The 22,500-nt window shown below is 43.6% G+C and overlaps 1 protein-coding gene across 1 annotated transcript in view; it reads right to left on the bottom strand.

The window, feature by feature from the left end:
* Window positions 1-49: 49 nt before the first annotated feature.
* Window positions 50-22,500, bottom strand: part of fig4a (FIG4 phosphoinositide 5-phosphatase a) — a 39,525-nt gene continuing 17,074 nt past the window's right edge. Inside the window, exons 12-24 of the mRNA XM_079474953.1 lie at window positions 20,297-20,430; window positions 20,108-20,224; window positions 19,664-19,709; window positions 18,343-18,491; window positions 18,102-18,268; window positions 11,673-11,811; window positions 11,153-11,211; window positions 9,984-10,131; window positions 9,781-9,864; window positions 4,549-4,744; window positions 3,211-3,302; window positions 2,658-2,735; window positions 50-706 (exon numbers count right to left, since the gene is read on the bottom strand). Coding sequence (XP_079331079.1) covers window positions 529-706; window positions 2,658-2,735; window positions 3,211-3,302; window positions 4,549-4,744; window positions 9,781-9,864; window positions 9,984-10,131; window positions 11,153-11,211; window positions 11,673-11,811; window positions 18,102-18,268; window positions 18,343-18,491; window positions 19,664-19,709; window positions 20,108-20,224; window positions 20,297-20,430 — 1,587 coding nt within the window. The 3' untranslated portion in view covers window positions 50-528. The remainder of the gene's footprint in view (window positions 707-2,657; window positions 2,736-3,210; window positions 3,303-4,548; window positions 4,745-9,780; window positions 9,865-9,983; window positions 10,132-11,152; window positions 11,212-11,672; window positions 11,812-18,101; window positions 18,269-18,342; window positions 18,492-19,663; window positions 19,710-20,107; window positions 20,225-20,296; window positions 20,431-22,500) is intronic.

Raw genomic sequence — 22,500 nt, 5'->3', positions numbered from 1 at the left:
ACACATCACACCTGAAAGTGTTTTTGAGTTACAAGCAAACATCATGAACTCTGTTTTGGGGTTTTATTTTATTAATATCAGAACATGACATCATAAAGTCAACTTGTATTTCACACACGAGCAGCACGTGTTATAACCACCACTGTGTCAATCAAAACTTACTTCACATACTGTATAACACATGCTTTCTTCATCACGTACATTTGTTTAAATTTGACAATGAGCTTTTTACTTTGACAGTGTTTGTGTTTAAAGATCTGACATGAGACACAATAAAAAACGACCCATCACAGGGTCTGAACCTGTAACACATGACAAAATAAAAGTCTTTTTACATATATCTGAAGTCTACTTAAGATTTTCTTAAAGATAAATAGGTTATTATCATTAAAACATTTATGAGCAGCAGTGCATGATGGGAAACTCATGTGAAAATTGTATTTCTGCACAATTTCTTTTAGTTGCTAAAAGAAAACAAGTGAAAGAGAAAAAGTGATTCCAGTAAAGGAGGAAAGGGAAAGTGAGGGTTCACATGTATCTGTTTCTGATGTATTCACGGTACATGAGGACGTCCTCCTGACACAGCGGTCTGACCCAGCCGCGGCCCGTCTCTACATGTGACTGAAAAACCTCTCCACTCTGAACGTCCACGTCTGGAGCCGAGACCTCATAAACACTGGCCGAGGAGAAGGATGACACTGGAACTCTGCCATTCAAAACAAACACAGTTTGCAACAAATAAATGACAAGAGGTTTATAAGTGAGAGAAGAAGAACTTTATCTTCCAAACCAACAGAGTGATTTTCTCACAAACCTTTGAGACCAAATGAACTTCTTCTCTTGCTCTTGTACGTGTAGTGTTCTGCTCTTCTACATGAAAGCTTCTTTATTTAAGTCATTAAATGTAATAAAATTAGACTCTATATTCAACGTTGCTATTCACAGTTAACAATCAGGCTATAATAATTACGACAATTTGAACATGTCTGGTAACACTTAACATTAACGTATCCTTTATAAAGCATTTTTAAATGTGTTCATTGATGATTAATCAATGAACACATTGATTAATCATTTACAATCAATGTAAATGTCATTTACAAATGCATTATAAAGCAGTTATAACTGCATGAATAAGGAGGATTCAAACTTAATATCTGCCAAATAGTGAGCAGGTGTAAGAAAAACAACACAACACCCTTCAGTGTCCAGTCTGACGGACTAAATTACAAACAACATCAAGATAATAATCAATCTGCTTTACAGTCAAATAAATGATGAATAAATACATTTATTAAGCATTTATAACATGTGAGTTAAACACGGCTCAATCCCTCTTTTTATTCATGCGGTTATAACTGCATTTGTAAATGACTTATAAATCATCAATGAACACATTTATAAATGTGTTACTAGTGAAATTACAGTTCACTAGTAAATCTCTATTTTCTCATCATCAGAAGCTTCTCTGAAGAAACCTCTTGGCGCGGCCAAAAAATAACTGAAACATTGAGTAGAGTTATTTCATATTGACTACAGCCGTCGTTCTCTTGACTCCACCCACTTTGATCATGTGCTTTTGCCAAACCTTCTTAAATTATTTTCAAAACTAAACTTCAGTTTATATCCCAAATTAAAGCCACAAGCCCGTGAAGTGGCTTACAGTGCATTTTATCACAGCTAAGGGCGTTGCGGCACGACAGGAAGTGGAGTCAATAAAACCTGTTATACCACGGAGCTGTTGAATGCTTCAATCTGATTGGTTGACAAACGTTCTTTGGGTAATCATTCACTTTCGGTAAAGGCACATCCACGTCTGCTGACCGCATAACAGTTTCATATCAACACGCCAAGTTTAAACAACAGAAAGATTATAGTGTCGCCTACAGGCCATCACTTCACACAGCACCTGCTCTTCATCTGACCTTTATCATTTAAAACTTGACTGTTAATGGAAACGTGTCCACAGTTTCATTTCAATAAACAAAGCATTTAAAATACAATATATAAACACAAATACTGAAATCAAGTAAATAGAAAAACAAAATGCAGTAATAAACGCGGATGGTCTGGAGCAAGACACCTTAGCCCTGATCGCTCTACAGTAATGTGCCATTGTAAAAAAACTACTTGTAAGTCGCTTTGGATAAAAAAAATGAATAAATGTAAATGTAACAGGTTAGACATGTTTTGATAGACCTGTCTCTCTTTCTCTCTCTCCCTCATCTAATTATCAAGCCAGAGTCTCCGTCTCCACATGAAGAGATATGACACTTCCTGTTTCCTGAGGAAGTAAATCTCATCTCAGACACTCACAGAGACAGGAAGTTCTACATCACCTGAATCTATGTGTGTGTGGTTCTCTGTACAATGATGCTTTTTTCTAAAAACAGTTGTGACCTTTCCATATGAAGCTCCACCAATTACACTTGTGGACTCTCTGACAAGCTCCGCCCACCACTGCTTTGCTCCTTCAGGAGCCAATGAGGTGATAATGTGAACACGGCATTCATGAAGATTAAACACGGCAAAAAATATGCAAGTTTCCATCACTAATGACACTCCAGTGTGAAACATGAACATGTGCTACGTGAACACAGGAAACACACACCTGCTGAGAGTGTGCGCACGCGTGTGTGTGTGTGTGTGTGACTCACAGGTTGATGATGTGCTCTGATTTCTTGCTGTCCTGATGTCTCTCCACCTTGTGCTGATTCTGACCCAGATGAGCGAATCTATAAACAGCACAGGTCAGGTATAAGTGCAGGAATAAAAATGGCCGGTCAGAGAATCACTTCAGGTATAAAAGCAGCATCACGAGAATGTCGTGTTATCTCGAGTGCTGGTTTCTTCCATCGAACACACGGCCATCGTGAAGGATGCATCCAGTCATCTCATATATGATAATGACTTCTACAGACATCACAAATACACTGTGCTTTCTGAAAAACCCTTAATGCAATGTATCCTGGGAAATCCTTCAGAATTGTGAGATCGTGTGTGATGGTGTTGTCGAGGGGTCTTCACGTGAACAGCTTTTAATTCATTTCTTATAGGCAGTATAATGCACACAATCACCTGCAGCCACTTATAAATCATATGATTATTACTTTTCATTTATTATTTATGGAAACAAACATTGATTTTCAAACAGCGAGTGATGAACCATGCGCACCAAAACATTATTGTAACACAGCGTGAACAACTGACCTGTGATATATGAGGACATCATCATCCGGAGGAAACGCAGACAGATTCAGTCCATACGTCTCTCTCACCGGCGGCAGGCGCTGCGGCGGGTCCTGAGAGGTCAAAGGTCACATGTTGTGTAGAGTACATAAGAATAAAGGTAGCACTTGAATCATTGTAAATGCAGAGGTTACTGGAGGTGAAGAGCAGGACTTCCCTCTGGTGTGTTATGTAACGGCTGTAAGTTTGCAGAATGTCATTAAACTCCGTGTCTCAGTTCAGTTTGTACTCCACACATATCCATCAAACGCTGGACGTGAGTAATGTGTCAGACAGATGCGAGCGGCCCGAGCGACTGTAATTACACTACAGCAGCTGATGAATATCACCTTTAAATATTTCATTGCTTATGTGCCACGGAGTTTATCCCGGCGCACCCGTGCACACCTCCACAACACGTGCCGGCCGCTCTGACATCACATGTGTGACAAATGAAACACAAACACCACGACAAATAATGACGTGTGGAGATTCCTGTCAAGACAATACATCCCATCGGGAGACGAGACCATTCATGTATTCATGTCATTCATTAAACACTCGCTTCATCAATCATTCATCCATTAAATCACTTTTCTTCCACTCGTCTGTTTGTCCTTCAGTGTCTCTCAAGGTCAGTACATCCAAATGGCCTTGTTGTCATGGCAACATGAGAGAAACCTTGAGTCAAACACAGTCTGTGAGTCTCAGAATAAACACATACTGTCCATCACGTGTGTCATCTTCATTCTATTTCGTCCAGTGCATTCGAGATCTCAGTCCATGTTTTACCTGAAAATCAATCCCACAATGCACTCAGACTTTCACTGCGTCCCAGTTCGCATGCTATCCGTCCTAAATAGTACTGCAATATAGAACAAGTATGTCCCACATCACAGTATTCACAAAGTACCCAGACGGTCTAATGTTTCCAGTGAAAATTGGAATTGTGAACCCATGGACACTTTCCTCACGCTAGCGAGCAGGTTTTGATAGCTTGTTTTTTCACAACGACTGGAGATAATCCGATTTAAGCCACAATATGGAATCATTTTGTTATGAAATATCCAAAAATCACTTGCACAGTGTGATATATTTCACATAGTTGTGTACATACATTATCCCAAATGTTCCCAAGAAAGTTTTAAAAAAATATTTATGAAAGAATAAATATAACATAACATAATGTAATATAATAAATATTTAAACTAATGTCCCGTCTCTTGTCTCTCTTGTGTTTGTCTTATGTCAGTGACTTAATATCCGCTGCTCAGCACGACCCTAGATATCACACAAACATCGAGCACACTTCGAATGTACCTCGTGTGGCCGGACGCTGTCGCTGGGATCAGACAGTCTGATGGGTGTGGAGCGTTGAGAGGCAGTAGTGTCATCTTCACGATCTTCCTCAGAATCATCTTCAGAACTGCTGGAGATCTGCTCTTCACTGGGTGGAGGAGGAGCGCTGGCCGCCGTCTTTCTCTGTAACACCGTCTCCTCTTTACTAGACTTATTACTGGACAACAACCAGACAGAGAGAGACGTCAGACATTCTTCCAAAGAAAAACACAGAATCAGATTTAAAATTCTATTTTCATCTCTCTCCACTGGCTACCGGTTGAAGCCCTGATCAGATTCAAGTCACTGATGTTTGCGTACAGGACTATCACTGGATCTGCGCCGGCATACTTTCACACCCTTCTACACTCCTACACCCCATCAAGAACCTTCCCACCCTACTACACTCCTACACCCCATCAAGAACCTTCCCACCCTACTACACTCCTACACCCCATCAAGAACCTTCCCACCCTACTACACTCATACACCCCATCAAGAACCTTCCCACCCTACTACACTCCTACACCCCATCAAGAACCTTCCCACCCTACTACACTCCTACACCCCATCAAGAACCTTCCCACCCTACTACACTCATACACCCCATCAAGAACCTTCCCACCCTACTACACTCCTACACCCCATCAAGAACCTTCACACCCTACTACACTCCTACACCCCAACAAGAACCTTCACACCCTACTACACTCCTACACCCCATCAAGAACCTTCACACCCTACTACACTCCTACACCCCATCAAGAACCTTCACACCCTACTACACTCCTACACCCCATCAAGAACCTTCACACCCTACTACACTCCTACACCCCATCAAGAACCTTCCCACCCTACTACACTCCTACACCCCATCAAGAACCTTCACACCCTACTACACTCCTACACCCCAACAAGAACCTTCACACCCTACTACACTCCTACACCCCAACAAGAACCTTCACACCCTACTACACTCCTACACCCCATCAAGAACCTTCACACCCTACTACACTCCTACACCCCATCAAGAACCTTCCCACCCTACTACACTCCTACACCCCATCAAGAACCTTCACACCCTACTACACTCCTACACCCCATCAAGAACCTTCCCACCCTACTACACTCCTACACCCGATCAAGAACCTTCACACCCTCCTACACCCCATCAAGAACCTTCACACCCTACTACACTCCCACACTAATCAAGAACCTTCACACCCTACTACACTCCTACACCCCATCAAGAACCTTCACACCCTACTACACTCCTACACCCCATCAAGAACCTTCACACCCTACTACACTCCTACACCCCATCAAGAACCTTCACACCCTCCTACACTCCTACAGCCCATCAAGAACCTTCACACCCTACTACACTCCTACACCCCATCAAGAACCTTCACACCCTACTACACTCCTACACCCCATCAAGAACCTTCACACCCTACTACACTCCTACACCCCATCAAGAACCTTCACACCCTCCTACACTCCTACAGCCCATCAAGAACCTTCACACCCTACTACACTCCTACACCCCATCAAGAACCTTCACACCCTTCTACACTCCTACACCCCATCAAGAACCTTCACACCCTCCTACACTCCTACAGCCCATCAAGAACCTTCCCACCCTCCTACACCCCATCAAGAACCTTCACACCCTACTACACTCCTACACCCCATCAAGAACCTTCACACCCTCCTACACTCCTACAGCCCATCAAGAACCTTCCCACCCTACTACACTCCTACACCCCATCAAGAACCTTCACACCCTTCTACACTCCTACACCCCATCAAGAACCTTCCCACCCTACTACACTCCTACACCCCATCAAGAACCTTCCCACCCTACTACACTCCTACACCCCATCAAGAACCTTCACACCCTTCTACACCCCATCAAGAACCTTCCCACCCTACTACACTCCTACACCCCATCAAGAACCTTCACACCCTCCTACACTCCTACAGCCCATCAAGAACCTTCACACCCTCCTACACTCCTACAGCCCATCAAGAACCTTCACACCCTCCTACACTCCTACACCCCATCAAGAACCTTCACACCCTCCTACACTCCTACAGCCCATCAAGAACCTTCACACCCTCCTACACTCCTACAGCCCATCAAGAACCTTCACACCCTACTACACTCCTACACCCCATCAAGAACCTTCACACCCTTCTACACTCCTACACCCCATCAAGAACCTTCACACCCTCCTACACTCCTACAGCCCATCAAGAACCTTCCCACCCTCCTACACTCCTACACCCCATCAAGAACCTTCACACCCTACTACACTCCTACACCCCATCAAGAACCTTCACACCCTCCTACACTCCTACAGCCCATCAAGAACCTTCCCACCCTACTACACTCCTACACCCCATCAAGAACCTTCACACCCTTCTACACTCCTACACCCCATCAAGAACCTTCACACCCTTCTACACTCCTACACCCCATCAAGAACCTTCACACCCTACTACACTCCTACACCCCATCAAGAACCTTCCCACCCTACTACACTCCTACACCCCATCAAGAACCTTCACACCCTACTACACTCCTACACCCCATCAAGAACCTTCACACCCTACTACACTCCTACACCCCATCAAGAACCTTCCCACCCTACTACACTCCTTCACCCCATCAAGAACCTTCACACCCTACTACACTCCTACACCCCATCAAGAACCTTCACACCCTACTACACTCCTACACCCCATCAAGAACCTTCACACCCTACTACACTCCTACACCCCATCAAGAACCTTCACACCCTCCTACACTCCTACAGCCCATCAAGAACCTTCACACCCTACTACACTCCTACACCCCATCAAGAACCTTCACACCCTACTACACTCCTACACCCCATTAAGAACCTTCACACCCTACTACACTCCTACACCCCATCAAGAACCTTCACACCCTACTACACCCCATCAAGAACCTTCACACCCTTCTACACTCCTACACCCCATCAAGAACCTTCACACCCCCCTACACTCCTACAGCCCATCAAGAACCTTCCCACCCTACTACACTCCTACACCCCATCAAGAACCTTCCCACCCTACTACACTCCTACACCCCATCAAGAACCTTCCCACCCTACTACACTCCTACACCCCATCAAGAACCTTCACACCCTACTACACTCCTACACCTCATCAAGAACCTTCCCACCCTACTACACTCCTACACCCCATCAAGAACCTTCACACCCTACTACACTCCTACACCTCATCAAGAATCTTCACACCCTACTACACTCCTACACCCCATCAAGAACCTTCCCACCCTACTACACTCCCACACTAATCAAGAACCTTCACACCCTACTACACTCCTACACCTCATCAAGAACCTTCACACCCTACTACACTCCTACACCCCATCAAGAACCTTCCCACCCTACTACACTCCTACACCTCATCAAGAACCTTCCCACCCTACTACACTCCTACACCCCATCAAGAACCTTCACACCCTCCTACACTCCTACAGCCCATCAAGAACCTTCACACCCTCCTACACTCCTACAGCCCATCAAGAACCTTCCCACCCTACTACACTCCTACACCCCATCAAGAACCTTCACACCCTCCTACACTCCAACACCCCATCAAGAGCCTTCACACCCTACTACACTCCTACAGCCCATCAAGAACCTTCCCACGCTACTACACTCCTACACCCCATCAAGAACCTTCACGCCCTACTACACTCCTACACCCCATCAAGAACCTTCACACCCTACTACACTCATACACTCCATCAAGAACCTTCACACCCTACTACACTCCTACACCCCATCAAGAACCTTCCCACCCTACTACACTCCTACACCCCATCAAGAACCTTCACACCCTACTACACCCCATCAAGAACCTTCACACCCTTCTACACCCCATCAAGAACCTAGACACCTTACTACACCCCATCAAGAACCTTCACACCCTACTACACCCCGTCAAGAACCTTCACACCCTACTACACCCCATCAAGAACCTTCACACCCTTCTACACCCCATCAAGAACCTAGACACCTTACTACACCCCATCAAGAACCTTCACACCCTACTACACCCCGTCAAGAACCTTCACACCCTACTACACCCCATCAAGAACCTTCACACCCTTCTACACCCCATCAAGAACCTTCACACCCTACTACACCCCATCAAGAACCTTCACACCCTATTACACCCCACCAAGAACCTTCACACCCTTCTACAGCCCATCAAGAACCTTCACACCCTTCTACAGCCCATCAAGAACCTTCACACCCTTCTACACCCCATCAAGAACCTTCACACCCTACTACAGCCCATCAAGAACATTCACACCCTACTACACCCCATCAAGAACCTTCACACCATTCTACACCCCATCAAGAACCTTCACACCCTTCTACAGCCCATCAAGAACCTTCACACCCTACTACAGCCCATCAAGAACCTTCACACCCTACTACAGCCCATCAAGAACCTTCACACCCTTCTACAGCCCATCAAGAACCTTCACACCCTTCTACAGCCCATCAAGAACCTTCACACCCTACTACAGCCCATCAAGAACCTTCACACCCTTCTACAGCCCATCAAGAACCTTCACACCCTACTACAGCCCATCAAGAACCTTTACACCCTACTACACCCCATCAAGAACCTTCACACCCTTCTACACCCCATCATGAACCTTCACACCCATAGCCATAACTTATTGCTCCCTGAACTCTTTGTAGGTCGCTTTGGATAAAAGCGTCTGCTAAATGACTAAATGTAAAAACACAACAAACAAAATACCCTCACGCTTTAAGTTTGACATCTCACTAACCCTAAATGTAAAGGCAGGAAATGGGATTCAAATCAAAAACATTTCCCCCATTTTGTGTCCCCCCTACATCTCAATCCAAAGTTACACCCTTGTACAGGCCTGATATATTATTCACAGTGTGTCCCAACAAGAAATCATTTCTGAGAAGAGATGTTTGGCACATGTGGATTTAAACATATTCATGATATAAACACACACGTGAACACAGATTCACAGCAGATAAACATCAGACAGATGCTGCTCGGGTGAGTAAATATTCATACACAACCATTGAAGTGACATCGTGTGTTGTTTTATGGTAAACGACCATATGGTAAAGGGTGTGTTGGTGGATCACACACACTCACCCCAGCACTGACTTCGCGCTCTCGTCGGGTTTGCGAACGGTGAAGGGACTCGGGTCAAGCCCAACGGTCTTCGGCATAAACTCCCTGAACAAAAACACCAATGATGAGAAACATGTCTGATGAAACTGAAGGTTTGAAATCAGTCCCTGAGCTCAGTGTGACACACGTGTGTGAAGCGTGTTTCTGTCATCATGTGTACTGACCGTGCAGAGTTGGTCATGGCGATGCTGAACGTGTCGTCGAGTGAGGTGAGCTCATAGGGACTGAAGAACTCGCTGTAAATGTCGATGCTCTCATCAAATCTGTTCACGTGTCTCACCGACACTTTCTTACTGTTCTTCTCATTCTGACCTGAAACACAGACATACATTTCACACACACAAAGAACATACTGAGAGAATGCACTTCAATGGTGTGTGTGCGCGTGTGTGGTTGTGTGTGTGTCTGTGTGGTGTATACGCATGTTTGTGTCTGTGCGTTTGTGTGTGTGCGCATGTGTGTGTGCATGTCTATACATGTGACTGTGTGTTTGTTTGTGTGTGTGCGCATGTGTGTGTGCATGTCTATGCATGTGACTGTGCTTGTGTGTCTGTGTGTGTGCGCATGTGTGTGTGCATGTCTATACATGTGACTGTGTGTTTGTGTGTGTGCGCATGTGTGTGTGCATGTCTATACATGTGACTGTGTGTTTGTTTGTGTGTGTGCGCATGTGTGTGTGCATGTCTATGCATGTGACTGTGTGTTTGTGTGTGTGCGCATGTGTGTGTGCATGTCTATACATGTGACTGTGTGTTTGTTTGTGTGTGTGCGCATGTGTGTGTGCATGTCTATACATGTGACTGTGTGTTTGTTTGTGTGTGTGCGCATGTGTGTGTGCATGTCTATGCATGTGACTGTGCTTGTGTGTCTGTGTGTGTGTGCATGTCTATACATGTGACTGTGTGTTTGTGTGTGTGCGCATGTGTGTGTGCATGTCTATACAGGTGACTGTGTGTTTGTGTGTGTGCGCATGTGTGTGTGCATGTCTATGCATGTGACTGTGCTTGTGTGTCTCTGTGCGTGTGTATATGTGGTGTGTGCGCATGTGTGTGCGCATGTGTGTGTGCATGTCTATGCATGTGTCTGTGTGTTTGTGTGTGTGCGCATGTGTGTGTGCATGTCTATGCATGTGACTGTGCTTGTGTGTCTGTGTGTGTGCTTGTGTGTCTGTGTGTTTGTGTGTGTGCGCATGTGTGTCTCTGTGCGTGTGTCTATGTGGTGTGTGCGCATGTGTGTCTGTGTTCGTGTCTATGCGTGTGTGTGTGTGTGTGTGCGAGTGTTCGTGTCTATGTGTGTGTCTGTGCGAGTGTGTGCGCATGCGCGCATGCTTTACCTTCATCAGATGGTAACGGAAGAAACATCAGAACATCAGCAGACCACCAGTGTGTGTAACTGAGAGAAAAAAACAACATGATCACAATCACTAAACAACACCACACCGTTACTGTAACATATCATCACTGTATGACAGTAAATCATGTATTCAGTCATTTGTCTTCATGAACTAAATCCACAATTTCTTACTATTGATATTGAAGTGAAATGACTCTGTACATGTACAACACACAAATTCTTCAGGTTAAATAGAAACACACACACAAACACAAACGTTAAATTGTTCCAGAACAAAAACTCTTAATTCAAGAAGTAAATGGGAGCAGATTCATATCTGTTTGTGTCAGAGAACAGTCAAAAGCATCCCCAGAGGTTTTCTTTATCATACTGATCATCTGAAGAGAAGTGACATCACAAAATAGTTTTAAAGAAGCACGTGAGTGAAGTCAACAGAAGTCTGTCACACGCTCTCTTATCCTCTAAAACACCATTAACTCCACTGAGAGAGAGAGAGAGACCTTTGTCTGTGCCGGGGTAAAATCATGGTATCACTGTGGTGAAGATAGAAATCTGTGGGCAGTTCCCAGAGGTGAGGTTTACATTCAGACGGCTGGAACACCTGCAGGAACAGATTTATAGAATCCTGTCTGTCTGCATCTGAGAGAGAGAGACAAGAAGAGAGAGAGAGAGAGAGAGAGAGAGAGAGAGAGAGAGAGAGACTGATCACTTGATTTGAATCTGTCATGTTGTGTTTTATCACACAGATTACCGCACACACACGTCACAGTTTGTGTTCAAATACAAATAATATGAACACTCTTCATTTGTTTTAATTTGACTCGTTTAATAATCGCACTGATTTATGTGTATTTTATACGCTGATTATACGTTGAAACTAGTAACAGGGTTCGTACAGTCAAATTCCAGCACTTTTCAAGTACTTTCAATGTTTGTTTTCATGCTTAATCACGATTGTAAAATACTTAATCAACTTAAGTGATGATATTGTGTAAAAAAAGATCCTTAAAATGACTTTACCAATTTAACATCCTAATCTCATTTTTGACCGAGGTTGCTTTTAGAGGGTTTTGCATCTGAACTCTTCACATGTAGATTTACGGCAAGCGATGTTTTTAATGTGAACGGCAAACGTAATAAGAACTTTTCTGTTTAATTGATCTAAAAACTGAACTATTATCACATAATAATTTCAAGCAGTTTCAAGCCCTTTATCCCAAATCCAAGCATTTTTAAAACCTTGAAACCACTACATAAAAATCAATACTTTTTAAGGATTTCCAGCACCCGTACGAACCCTATTGTAACTTTGAATTAGTATCTATTGTACTATTGCTCTTAGTATGACATATCTCTTAATGCTCCTTGAACTCTCTGTAAGTGGCTTTGGATAAAAGCGTCTGCTAAATGACTAAATGTAAATATTGTACTTTATTTTGATGTCTTTGTGTGCACTATGAGAACATTATCCAGTACACTCAGCATCATTTTCCTCATGCCAAAGCTAAATTCAGATGATTCTGAAGAACAGATTTGAGCGTCATAACGTCACATTAGCACATCATATAAACATCAGCTACTATACACACACGTGTGTTTCTCACCGTAAATTATCAAGATTTGAATGACATGCCTTTTCACAAACTAAAGACATGAACTAAAGACGCTTTTTTTCGGGCCAAAGAGGATGCCTACAGAAATGGGGACAGAGTATTGTACAATCAGGCCAGGAACACACTGAACAAAGAGATTAGAGCGGCTAAAAAGACCTACGCTAAAAAGTTGGAGGACCAGTTAACTTCCAATGACTCAACTTCAGTGTGGAGAGGACTGAGAGCCATCACCAACTACCAGACACCATCCCCCTGCACTGAGGCTAATCAACGACTTGCTAACGACCTGAATGAGTTTTATTGTAGATTTGAAACCTCCAAAACCCATTCTGACCATCTCTCTACACAACTGTTAACACCTCCTTCAATCCCCCTCTCCACACCTCCTGCTCTTCAAATCTGTGAAGATGATGTGCGCCAGGTCTTCAGGAAGAACAAAAGAAGAAAAGCACCAGGCCCAGATGGCGTTACACCAGCCTGTCTGAAAACTTGTGCTGACCAGCTGGCCCCCATCTTTTCACAGATCTTTAACAGATCTCTGGAGTTGTGTAAAGTGCCTTCCTGCTTCAAACACTCCACCATCATCCCTGTTCCAAAGAAACCCAAGATAACAGGACTTAACGACTACAGACCTGTGTCTCTTACGTCTGTCGTCATGAAGTCGTTTGAAAAACTGGTTCTGGCTAATCTGAAGGACATCACTGGACCCTTACTGGACCCCCTGCAGTTTGCTTACCGAGCAAACAGGTCCGTGGATCACGCAATCAACATGGGATTGCACTTCATCCTGCAATATCTGGACAAAACAGGGACTTATGTGAGGATCCTGTTTGTGGACTTTAGTTCGGCTTTCAACACCATCATCCCAACAGCCCTCCAGACCAAACTGACCCAGCTCTCTGTTCCTAGCTCTATCTGTCAGTGGATCACCAGCTTTCTGACAGATCGACAACAGTTAGTGAGACTGGGGAAATTCATGTCAAACAGCTGCTCCACCAACACGGGTGCCCCTCAGGGATGTGTTCTCTCCCCACTGCTCTTCTTACTGTACACCAACGACTGCACCTCTAAAGACCCTTCTGTCAAGCTCCTGAAGTTTGCAGACGACACTACAGTCATCGGCCTCATCCAGGACGGTGAAGAGTCTGCTTACAGACAAGAGGTTGAGCAGCTGGCTGTCTGGTGCAGTCTTAACAACCTGGAGCTGAACACGCTCAAAACAGTGGAGATGATCCTGGACTTCAGAAGAAACCCCCCTGCACTCCTCCCACTCACCATCATGAACAGCACTGTGGCTGCAGTGGACTCATTCAGATTCCTGGGAACCACCATTTCTCAGGACCTGAAGTGGGACAATCACATTGATTCAATTGTGAAAAAGGCCCAACAAAGGTTGTACTTCCTTCGCCAGCTGAGGAAGTTTAACCTGCCACAGGAGCTGCTGAAACAGTTCTACTCATCCGTCATTGAGTCTGTACTGTGCACTTCAATAACTGTCTGGTTTGGTTCAGCTACAAAATCAGACATCAGAAGACTACAGAGAACGGTTCGGACTGCTGAAAGGATTATTGGTACTCCCCTGCCCACCCTTCAAGAACTGTATACATCCAGAGTGAGGAAAAGGGCTAGGAAAATCACTCTAGATCCCTCACATCCAAGTTACCCCATCTTTGAACTTTTGCCATCTGGCCGGCGCTTCAGAGCCGCAAATACCAGGACAGTCAGGCACAAGAACAGTTTCTTCCCCCAGGCAATCTACCTCATGAACAGTTAAATGTTCCCCACTTATGCAATAAAAATGTGCAATATCCTTATATTTATTGTTACCCCTCCATCCTAGTACATCCCTGCATCTACTTAATCCTATCCCATTATCATTTCTAGCACAATTGTTTATACACTTATTTATTTGCCTATTTCTTGTCTGTGTGTTGTTGTCTCTGTGTACTGGAAGGTTATGTCACAAAAACAAATTCCTTGTATGTGCAAGCATACTTGGCAATAAAGCTCTTTCTGATTCTGATTCTGAATGCAGACAGAGCTACAAGAGCAAAGTGATTTGTTAAAAAATTAAATTTCTCTCACTGTTATGAAAAAAAACATTTTAAACACTAAAACAAAGTGCTTTAAGGTAAACGTGTAAACGTGTATATTTCACATTGGTGCTTATGGCAGGGATGTACAGATACTGAGCTCATGTACTCGTAAAAAAGCGCCGATACCAAAGACATGTTACAGAACTGATTGACATTGGTTGTGAAATTAGCTTTAACCTTTGTGACAAGCACATAAAATGATTTATTTCTCCATAATCTGAGGAGTTGTTTGTAATTATGACACTTTTCTATTTGTATTAGTCTCACTGTGATGTGAAAAGGTCCAGGCATCGGTATCGGCGAGTACCAGAAAAACAATATCTGGTCTTGGTGCATCCCTAACTTCTGAGGTGACCTCGACCCGTTCATGACCCAGATAACACGAGCGCTGTGATATGATAATAATATAAAAGTCATTTGAGAGTTTGATTAAAGCGCCCAGTCTGGTACAGAGAGTTTCTTCAGAAAACAGCACAAGATCTCCTGTGAATCAGGATTTGACCAGACTGAAGCACAAGATGAGAGATGACAGAAAGACACACACATTCAGATTCATCATAAATGAATTAATATCACTGATGAAACATATCAAGAGTTTGAATCCAAAATGAGATCCCTCCATTTTCAGAAATGTTCAAAAATCATGTTTCTTTATTGTGCAGTCCAATGAATATCAAACTGCAGTTGAGTAGTTTTGATTTAAGACAAAATAACAAATTAAAATAAAGCTAATTAACAATAAAACACAACACACATGATAACATAATTAAAAAAAAGAGTCATCTCACTTTGGAAAAATCATTTTGGCATTTCTTTTGACAAATAAAATAACAAACCAAATTGCCGGTTTGTGACGTTTGAATGTCGTTTCTCACCTTAAAAACAAATGTAAACGGATGATGTTTAAAACTGCGTTCATGTTCCAACTCAAACATGGATTAAGTGGAAAGGAGAGACAGACATTCAGCTTCCCGTCCTTCACAAACATAAAGGAATACAAGAGAACGTTTACGATTGTTCTGGAGAACATGATCCATGTTACGGGTTTTCTTGTATTCGCTTCCATCACTTCTAAACATAAAGGAATCATTTAGGATGACGTGTTTGTGAGAAAAGAGTTCACTGAAGGTGGTTGTGTCAGACGTGATGGTCTTTCTAAACATACAGTCCTGACAGGACTCCAGCTCATGACAGACTGATCTTTATAAACACATCTCACATCACAGTCTAAACCTCTGAACAAGAGTTACACACCTCATTCTGATATGAACACAACGCCCGCCTCTCACTCTCACCAGTTTAACTGAGCTTAAGCACTTCATACAGGATTTCATCTGCAGGAGTTCGGCCGACATCATCTGACCTGCATGACATCGGTCCTTCTGTGTGAATGACATCATGCCATCGTCATAACAACCAGCACACGCCTCGCAGAAGTCAACATTCAAACACACGCCATACAGAATGTTCATTAACGCTTTAGTCTAGAGACCCAATCTCAATATGAACTAGTTGCTTATTAGCATGTTTATTATTAGCATTAGGTCATGGGTTGGATCCCATGGGATCGCACATACTTAGAAACAAATGTATAGGATAACGCAATGTAAGTCGCTTTGGATAAAAGCATCTGCCAAATGCATTCATGTAAATGGCTTAAATCAAGGGTTTGGGGAGGCGAAAGTCATAGCTAATGGTTTATTAATTCCGAGAATTGGACCTCAAAATAAAGCGTGCAGGAATATTCTTCTCTGTGATATTATGAAGCACGTCAGCGAAATGACGGCGTCAACATTGAAACACAAACTGGTCCCCAGATGATTGAACTGAACATCAGCGGTGAACGCAGCGTATCTACAGGTCATATCATGTGCCCGGCTGGGGACCGTACGTAATAACATCTTTATTGAAATGTGCCAACCCAGACAATAAACTAAAGAGCAATAACAGTTAGATTTGATATCACTCGGATCCTAAAACCATCATCAGCTCATAGATCCATTAACAACCAACACTGACTGCGTCTGAGAACACAACCACTGAAGGTGAAGTCTGGGAAAATGTCAACCTTACGTTTTTAACAAAAACAAAGGTTTTCATTATTTTTATTAGGCAGATATCAACAGGGCGGTTCATATACTAAGTTTTGAAAGCATTTGTATAATTTCAAAGTCACACAAGTGCCATTTTCAGCATTGTCACATCCAAAGGTCCATACATGTATGTGTACATGAAAATAAAGTCACTGTTTGATGTTCTATAAAGAGTCATCTGTTCTCCATTTGTTGGGTATTATTCAGCTTTGTGCATTTTAATTCACAGAAATCCTACAAAATTGGTCGCTCCAAAAAATGTTTTGTCACATCGGTAACACATGTTTATTTGCCTTTTTTAAAATAGAAAACTTGTGCATACACTGATGTTTAGATTCTATCGACACGGGTTTAGTCAAATATAAACAGATGGTTTCATATATTGGTAACGAATACCTTCCCTATAACAGACAACAAGTGTGATTCTAATCCTAACGGACACATGATAAAGACTGAAGGTTTATGAGAGGATGGATGGAGCCGCTGACAGATGCTCGCACCACAGACATGAGAATTGAGTTGGTTGCCATGGTGGACATAACCATAGAAACACACATATAAAAGAGCCAAATCAGGTTGGGAAATGATGAGCGGCCCAAACCAAACAACAGCCATTAGAAACCAGACAGAAATAAACACGAAGACGTCCACATTTGAGTCAAGCACGAGTGTTAACAATCCCAATCACAAGAGTAAAACTATAGAATAATAGACTTTTACTGTCATCCATCATTAGAACCGGCCGTGTGGAAATGTAATAATCATCATTCACACAAAGACACCCATGAGCACAAAGGCAAATCTGAATAATTCAAGAGAGAGAGAGAGAGAGAGAGAGAGAGAGAGAGAGAGAGAGAGAGGGGGATTGTGGGTGGATGAGATAATGGCTCACACATGTCTCTCTCAGCTCTTGTAAACGTGATTCATGAACACATCATTATGTAACGCACACATTACGATTAGATGAAGACCTAGCAAAGCATGACTGAGGAGAAGTTTCACACGGTAACAGATGTTATCTTCCTGATGTGCAGGTGATGGTTTAATGACACCTGAGGATCATCAGCAAATATTGTAGAAACATCTGCCCTTCTGGACAAAAAAATACTGATATTTTGATTGGTTACCTGAGAAGGCGTTGCTATAGTAACGCGAGAGCGTCTGCATGATGTCTTTGGAGTGTTGCGTCCAGGGAGCGATCTTACGATACGTCTTGACTCGATGGACGAGCTGTGATCCTCCGTACTGTAGAGACAGAGTGTCTCCGTGGTCCTCGTATAACTCCTCAAACAATCTACACACACACACACACACAACACATCAGCATCTTTACACTCAACCATCACATGATATCATCACAACACAAACCTGACACAGTCTGTATCGAACTGAAGTTTGGGTCTGTCGATCAGGCCGAGAGCGTACAGCTGATACGCCAGAGCACATTTGCCCACCATGAACTGGGCTGTGTTGGTTCGGTCCAGACAATCCACACAGTTCGTCCTCAAAACCCCCGTCTGAACAACACAATACACACACACAGACCTGAACACACACTACCTGTGCTTTCATTTAAACAGTAAATATCACAAATATGGACACGTCAAATGTTATGATATCAGACGGCAGTTTGGTGTTTAAAGGGGAAGCGTGTCATTTTTCTTCTGTTCAGATATTTTTTTGTGCATCATAAATATCATAAGAACATCAAGACGGACGCATCAGTTTTATCTGTGCGATCCATAAGTCAACATCTGATTCCACTGATGATGTGAGTTCAGGGGCCAGTGAGGTCATGATTTAGGCTGTGTTCACACTTGGCATCTTTTTTTAAGCTGGGTTTACATATTAATCCTATGGAGCAAACCGTGTTTTCCAGAGCGCCGGCGTCTTTTTATGCAGCTACGCCAAGCACCTTTTTCACAGCTAACCAATGACAGAGACCTGTCGTTTCCATAACAACATGCGAGGAACATGATTGGTCGAGAAAGCTCAAGCTCGAAATTTTTTTTAATGACAACCAAAAACGGCTGTTGGAGCACAGCTTTGTATAAATATAAGTTTAATTTTCACTTTGAATAACTTCTGATTGCATTTGCTAGAGAGAAATTGTATGTGATTGGTTATGACAAAGACGCTCTCGGTTTTTAATTAAAATCTCTCTAAGCTGCCTTGGTGCACAAATACCATCTTTGAACGGCCGCTATTTGTAACCACAACGAGTATTTAACTAAAAAAGCGACATTTTTCTTGTCAAGTGTGAAACACGGCCTCATTCCTGATACTAAACTGTGTTTATTGTTGAGTGTATGAATGTGTGAAATGCAGCGTGACTGTAACCAAAGTCCAGCCAATCGGCGGCCATGTTTGCAATGGTTTTCGTAATTCAAACAAGACGTGAATGGGCAATACTGATATTTCTACAATCGCCGGCTATAATCCCAACTAAACAACATATTTAAAAACAACTTGACATATACCGCACCATTACATTTGTTTCTTTACAATCAAATTGCGCTTAAAAGTATATTTTTTTATGTCGATTTAGACACCACGCATGCACAAAGCTTGGCTAGGGCGGCCATGTTGAGCGTTGTGTTCCTCCCCATTTATTTCAATGGCAGTGACGCATCTGATCTTGTTAATATTAATATCTTTGCTGTAACGTGATGTTGACGCTGTAGTTTACCTGTAACCTGCCGTTCGGCGTCACCATACCTCCAAGATCTCCCCACCTGCAGACAAAGAGAATGAATCTTCAGACAACACCAAACGTTCACCTCTGAACCTCCTGTCAGCAAAGGCAAAACGTGCCGCCGCTTCCACACGTGAACCATCAGAGATTTAACAACAACACGAGCAGAAAAACAAGAAATGTGCTGCCATTTAGTTCAGACGTCAGGCCTAAAACCTTCCCATGACAACACACACGCTCTATTCTCTTCAATGATTCATTCTGATGAAATCAACAAGTTTGAATTTTGGCTTCTTCACCAGCAGAAAGAAAAGAGTGAGACACAAGTCATGAAAGAATGAGATCACTCGTCACAATGTGAATTTGCATTGACAGTAAATACACAAGTAAACAAGTGATTCTTATTAACACAATGTTCTATGAAGTGTGTGCGTTTACCTTTCATCCGGTCGTAAGGTATGACAGTAGAAGTCCGGTCGATTGACGAAGAAACCCGTCCGCTTGACCACATTCTCTGCGATCATACTCAACCGATCCAAAACATTACACAGTTTACTGAAAACACAGAGAAATAAACCTTCAGCTTCACACCAGACATCATGTTTAAACACACACACACACACACACCTCTTAGTGTAGCGGGCCATGTCCCAGGCGATGTACTCGATGCCGTGCTCCGGGGGAAGAAACTGATTCAGGTTTGTGATGGTGGGATAAAGCTCATCACTCAAGATCTTCTCATGTCTTCTCTTCTCTCGTTTCTGACATCACACGACACAAACATTTACATTTACATTAAGTCATTTAGCAGATGCTTTTATCCAAAGCGACTTACAGATGAGGAAACATTGGAAGCAATTATAACAACATAGGCAACAAAATACATAAGTGCATCAAACTAGTCCATTAAAGCCTAGCACAGTATAAAAAGCTAAGAATAGTGAGGTTAGTAATTTTATTTTATTTTTTTAATTTTTTTTTATAAAGAAGGAAAGGGAAGAGAATTAGGAAAAATCAATCAGCGACGTGTTGACGGAAGAGATGCGTTTTTTAAAGATGGCAACCGAGTCTGCTGATCTTGTAGCAGCTGGTAGATCATTCCACCAATGTGGAACAGATCCAGAGAAGGTACGGGAGAGTGACTTTTTTCCTTTTTGGGATGATACCACTAGTCGTTGTTCCTTTGCAGACCGCAGTGATCTGGCAGGAACATAGATCTGCATTAGCGAGTGGAGATACGATGGTGCAGACCCGGTGTTGGTCTTGTAGGCCAGGAGCAAAGCTTTGAACTTTATGCGGGCGGCAACAGGGAGCCAGTGTAACCTGATGAAGAGCAGAGTTACATGCGCTCTCTTCGGTTCATTGAAGACCAATCTTGCCGCCGCATTCTGGATCATCTGGAGAGGTTTGATTGTGCAAGCAGGAAGTCCAGCCAGAAGCGCATTGCAATAATCCAGTTTGGACAGGACAAGAGCCTGGACTAGGACTTGCGTAGAGTGCTCTGATAGGAAAGGTCTAATTTTCCTAATGTTGTAGAGGATGAATCTACAGGACCGGGTGGTGCTGGCAACATGACTTGTGAGGTTAAGCCGATCATCGATTACCACTCCCAGGTTTCTGGCTGTGCTGGACGGTGTATGATCGTTGATGAGCCTAGTTGAATGGCAAGGTTGTGGTGAATCTTTGGGTTGGCTGGGATCACAAGCAGTTCCGTTTTTGCAAGGTTTAGCTGCAGGTGATGATCCTTCATCCAAAGCGAGATGTCACTCAGGCATGCCGCGATGCGAGCAGCGACCGTCGGATCGTCCGGTTGAAATGACAAGTAGAGTTGTGTGTCGTCGGCATAGCAGTGATAGGAGAAGCCATGCTTCTGAATGACCGAGCCGAGGGATGTCATGTAAATGGAGAAGAGTAGCGGTCCAAGCACTGAGCCCTGTGGCACCCCCGTGTTGAGCTGTTGGGACGCGGAGACCTCATCTCTCCAGGATACCCTGAATGACCTACCCGAGAGGTAGGACTCAAACCATTGCAACGCCATTCCAGAGACACCCATAGCACTGAGAGAAGCCAGGAGGATGTGATGATTGACAGTGTCAAAGGCAGCAGACAGATCCAGTAGGATGAGCACAGATGACATGGACGATGCTTTTGCCAGTCTCAGGGCTTCGATGACTGAGAGCAGTGCAGTCTCTGTGGAATGACCGGTCTTGAACCCAGACTGATTGCTGTCCAGGAGGTTGTTTTGCATGAGAAAGGAGGAGAGCTGATTGAACACAACTCGCTCCAGGGCTTTGGCGATGAAGGGAAGAAGGGAGACAAGCCTGTAGTTTTCTAGCAGTGTAGGGTCCAGGGTGGGTTTCTTTAGAAGCGGTGTGATGCAGGCCTCTTTGAATGCAGTGGGAAATGTCACAGTGGTGAGCGAAGAGTTGATGATGTGGGTCAGAGCAGGCACAACCGTTGGAGAGATGGCCTGGAGGAGATGGGTGGGGATGGGATCCAGTGGGCAGGTGGTAGGGTGGTTGGAGCCAATGACCTTTGAGACATCAGCTTCAGACAGAGTAGAAAAGGCGGGGAGCACACACGTGTCAGGGATGTGGGCGGGTTCGACAGATGGTGGCGTAGAGAACTGGCTGCTGATGGCAGTAGTTTTCTTTACGAAGAACGATGCAAAATCAGCAGCTGTTAACTCCGATGAAGGTGACCGGAGGCTGGCGCGATGCTCATGCAGTACATCCGATAACCAGGGAGCCGACGGGGATGGACAGGCTGGTCCAGATGCAAGAGGGCATAGGTTGTCCAAGCAAGATGAAAGCTGGAACACAGAGTGTCTG

This window comes from Barbatula barbatula, assembly GCF_947034865.1.
Source record: "Barbatula barbatula genome assembly, chromosome: 15".
Classification (NCBI taxonomy): Eukaryota; Metazoa; Chordata; class Actinopteri; order Cypriniformes; family Nemacheilidae; genus Barbatula; species Barbatula barbatula.
This window is presented reverse-complemented; position numbering and strand designations above follow the sequence as displayed.